We start from the raw sequence: 4,551 nt of genomic DNA, 5'->3' as shown, positions 1-4,551 counted from the left end.
CTAAGAAAGCGGTAACACATAGCACGTGAGCATGCAAATCACATCAAGCAAAGAAAACAAACAAACCCTATCTATTACATTAGGGGGAGGCCCTACTACAATCTAATGGGGGATGAATAAAAAAGAAAGTAATAAATAAATAAACCCCTAACTATTACAACTCGGCATTTAGATGACTTTCAAATGATCAAAAATTAAAATAAAATAAATATACTAAAATAAAACAAATAAAGCGAATAAATAAATAAAATGAAAACATTTAAAAGGCATGCAATCAAGCACATAAAGTCACGTAAGTGCGTACATAGGATCAAATAAAGTAAAAATAAGGGATAGAGTGTACCTCCCTTGAGTTGGGGCCCTAAGGAGATGAAATTACTTATTTACCCTCCAAAACAATAAAAATGTCAAGGTACCACTTTAATTAACAAATAACCATAAAAGATGAAAATAAACATGAAATTGAATCAATTAAGTCATGTAAACAACCTACATTCAAGAAATTAAAACAAACAAGGATCAAAATCATAAAAGGAAAAACCAATCAAATCAAAATCCAACCCAAAAATTTCATCCCAAAATTTCGCTAAAATCCAAATCATAATCATAAATCTTTCAAAAAACTATTAAACCCCCACCAATTTCATCCTAAAATTCACCCATAATCTATCCAAAAACACATTAAAACACATCAAAGAAAAATAACAAATTAAAAGGACACAATGGATTAGTTTGTCCAATTTTCTGGGCCAAAGTAGCATTATGGGAAACTTGGGGGCCCAAGATGCAATTTTCAGAAACTATTTCATGCATGTTACGAAGGAAGCTGTTGCAACAAGCATTTCTTCTGTAATTTTCTGCAACTAACGACATTCAGTACATACGCGGCTAACAAAATTCGAACAAACAACAAACTTTCAAACCGAAACAACATTTTATGGATCTTATCATCAAAACCCAACCTCATTCTGTGCATTCCCAAGAATTTTTTTCACTCCAGATCATGCGTAACAGGAAACAAAAGAAATAGTCATGAATTCCTACAGCTTTCTGGGTTTCATGTCAAAATACGAACAAGCATCAATCAACTAATAGTCATCAAGTTTTGGCCCAAAAGGGGATTACAAATTCCATTCTTAACACAAAAACTTCAGCAACTAAATACAAAACTTTAGTCTTGTGCGGGAAACGAAACAGAAAAAAAAGAGACAAACTGTCACGGAGGGAAAGACTAGGATTGATGTATTTTACACATTCTTACTCCCTCTTTGCATCAAAAGAAACGTTACTTAACACAAAAACATGAATCAAAGCCTCTCCCCCTTTTACCGGATGCACAAATAGCAAGTATAAGGAAGGAAGAAAATGAACACGGCAATAGCCATAGCAGCAGAGATTTTGAAGCTTATGATGTAAACCCCATAACTCATGAACATAAGGGATGGAAGGATTACCTTTAGCCTTTTAGGAGTCAAAACCAAATCCAGATCCTTGCGCAATGGATCCCTGCGAAACCCTTGTTTTCCTCACTGTCCAAGATTTCCCTTGCTTGCTTCACTCTTACCCGAAACCGTTTTCTTCCTCATTCGTTCCTGAAGCTCTCACCAGCTTTTTCCTTCAGTTCTCTGCCCAGATCTCTTCCTTCTCAGCCCAAAAGCTTGTCCTTTCTACTCTTCCGAAGCTCCTCCCTTTCTCCTTCAATTTCTCCCTCTCTTGCTTCAGATAGCTCCCCTCGGTTCTCCTTTTTTCTTTTCTTTTTGTTTTCTTCTTCTTCTCACTTTCTGCCTAGAACCCGTTTCTTCCCTTTTTCGTTCTCGCCGCCCTTCTATTCTCTCCAGCTCTTACCCTTTCTCTACTCAGCTGTCCTAGGTCTCTCCTTGTTCTTTTCCGCCGTCACCCCAATCTTTCTTGGCCGAACGCCTTTTCCCCTTTTTTTCTTTCGTTTCACTCTCCCTGTTGCCCTTTTTCCTTCAGCTTTTTCTCCTTAGCCCAGCCGTCAGCTCTCCTTTTTCATCCGCCCTTCACTCTCTGCCGCTGTTCGCTGCCGTCTCATGCCTTTAAAGGCACCCAAGAAACTAAACCTAAGATGGAAGGCTAAGATTTCCAACCCCAAAATACGTTTATGTGTCTTGATCTTGTCCCTTTGATTGAAATCTTTGAGTGAGCTGCACTTGTACTGAGAGTACTTGGAAGAAAAGAAAATGCCATGGAAAAAATGGAAGAAATAGCTAGCTGCAATTTTGCTTATGAAATTCTTGCTGCAGCGTGGCCCCCTTTTTCTTTTTCTTTTTCCGAAGCTTTTCAACCCTTTTTGTTCCTTTAGCCGCCATTTCTCTTATTATCTTTTTGTTTTTTCTTCAAAAATTAATTTAAGAAACAAACAAATGATTAAAACAGCTTTTTGTGGAAATTTTCTTTTCCTGAAATTTAATACTAAAAATGTCTTAAAATAATAAAAAAAACTAAGAGACTAATAAGCAAGAAATGAATAATAAATATATCTAATCAATAAAATAAAAATAATAACAAATAAAGCTAAATTAAAAAGATTTGGTATCTAAAATGCTAAAAATCTATAAATAAAACCATGATATTGATAAAATAAAAGTAGATAATAATTATCAATAAAGATGGAATAAATTAAAAATAAATTAAAAATAGAAATAAATTAAAAAATTTGGTGTCTACAGACCTCTAATCATGTATCTGTCTGTGCTGAATGTGACTATGGGATGCGTATTGGGATAACATGACGACTCAAGGAAGAGGGAACAAGCCATCTATTGCCTTAGTAAGAAGTTCACCACGTACGAGACCAACTGTTCCTTTCTTGAGAGGAGTTGCTGCGCTTTGGTTTGAGCCGCTCAAAAGTTGAGGCATTACTTGCTCAATCACACTACCTACCTCATTTCCAGCTCCAACCCTTTGAAATATTTATTAGGAAGGCTGATGCCGACTGGACATATGGCAAAGTGACAGATGATTCTTTCAGAGTTCGATATCAATTTTACTACGCAGAAGGCAATCAAGGCTCAAGGTATAGCGGATCATTTGGCCGAGAATCCAAGGGAAGATGATTACCAGCCATTGCATACCTATTTCCTTGATGAGGAGATCTTATTTATTGGTGCATCAGAAAACATGAACGAGCAATACCTTGGGTGGAGATTATTTTTTGATAGCGCTTCAAATTCTTTTGGAGCCAGAATCGGAGCTGTTTTAGTGTCACCTGAGAGAAATCATTACCCTGTCGCTGCTAAATTACAATTTCTTTGTACTAACAACATGGCTGAGTGTGAAGCTTGTATTTTGGACTAAAAATGGCATTGGAGATAGAGAAAAAGGATTTGATTGTATTCAGTGATTTCAATTTATTAGTGCATCAAACGCTTAAGCAGTGGGTGACGCGAGACTCAAAGATCATGCCATATCATTGTAGTCTGCTCAGTTTGGCCAATAAATTCAGAAGTTTAGAATTTAGGCATATCCCTTGCACTCACAATGTTTTCACCGATGCTCTGGCCACTTTGTCTTCTATGATTTGACACTTGGACGAGCTGGTAATCGAACTTATTCCGATTCAGTTCCAAAATAAGCCAGCACATTGTCTGGTTGTGAGGGAGATATCTGACGATTGCCCGTGGTATAGCGCCATCAAGGAATTCATAAAAACAGGAGCTTACCCTCTAGGTGCTAATTCAACTGCCAAAAGCTCCTTGCGCAGAATGTCATCAAAATTTTTCCTGAATAGAGAGGTGTTATGTAAGAAAACATCATATTTAAGCCTTTTAAGGTGCATTGATAGAGAGAAGCTAATTATATGATGAAAGAAGTGCACAGCGGTGTATGCGGATCCCACATGAATGAGCACTTACTGGCTAAGAAGTTCATGAGAACGGGGTATTTTTGGCTCACCATGGAGCATGACTGTGTAGAATTTGTCAGAAAATATATTAAGTGTCAAATACATGCCAATATTATACATGCTCTTCCATCAGAGTTACATAGTATGACTGCTCTTTGGCCCTACTCAATGGGGGGAATGGACGTGATTGGAGTTATTGATCCCCCAACCTCGAATGGGTATCGATTTATCCTAGTGGCGATCGAGTATTTCACCAAATGGGTTGAATCAACATCTTACAAGAGCGTGACCAAGAAAATAGTATCCGAGTTTCTCAGGAACCACATTATCTGTCATTTTGGGATGTCAGAGACGCTGGTCACTGACAATGCTAGAAACCTCAATAATGATATGGTAGATGAATTATGCCAATAATTCAAGATCAAACACCGAAATTCGACCATCTACAGGCCTCAGATGAACGGAACGGTAGAGGCCGCGAACAAAAATCTAAAGAAAATCATTCGCAAAATGACGAAAAGACACCGAGATTAGCATGAGAAGCTGGCGTATGCATTAATGGCTTATCGGACTACGATTAGAACTTCTACTAGGGCAACGCCTTATTCTCTCATGTATGGTATGAAAGCAGTACTACCCGCAGAGGTTGACATCCCTTCTTTTTTCGCATTTTAATGGAAATTCAG

General features: G+C 37.6%; 1 protein-coding gene across 1 annotated transcript; it reads left to right on the top strand.

The window, feature by feature from the left end:
- The first annotated feature begins 3,823 nt into the window (after positions 1-3,823).
- Positions 3,824-4,279, top strand: LOC113766376. Its single transcript, XM_027310573.1, has one exon. The coding sequence runs from the start codon at positions 3,824-3,826 to the stop codon at positions 4,277-4,279; it is 456 nt and encodes a 151-aa protein (XP_027166374.1).
- Positions 4,280-4,551: the final 272 nt, after the last annotated feature.

The sequence above is a fragment of the Coffea eugenioides genome, chromosome 3, assembly GCF_003713205.1.
Source record: "Coffea eugenioides isolate CCC68of chromosome 3, Ceug_1.0, whole genome shotgun sequence".
In the NCBI taxonomy this organism is placed as follows: domain Eukaryota; kingdom Viridiplantae; phylum Streptophyta; class Magnoliopsida; order Gentianales; family Rubiaceae; genus Coffea; species Coffea eugenioides.
This window is presented reverse-complemented; position numbering and strand designations above follow the sequence as displayed.

What these genes read in the sequence shown, in the direction of transcription:
- LOC113766376 (XM_027310573.1), top strand. Translation starts at nt 3,824, where the DNA reads ATGAAAGAAGTGCACAGCGGTGTATGCGGATCCCACATGAATGAGCAC.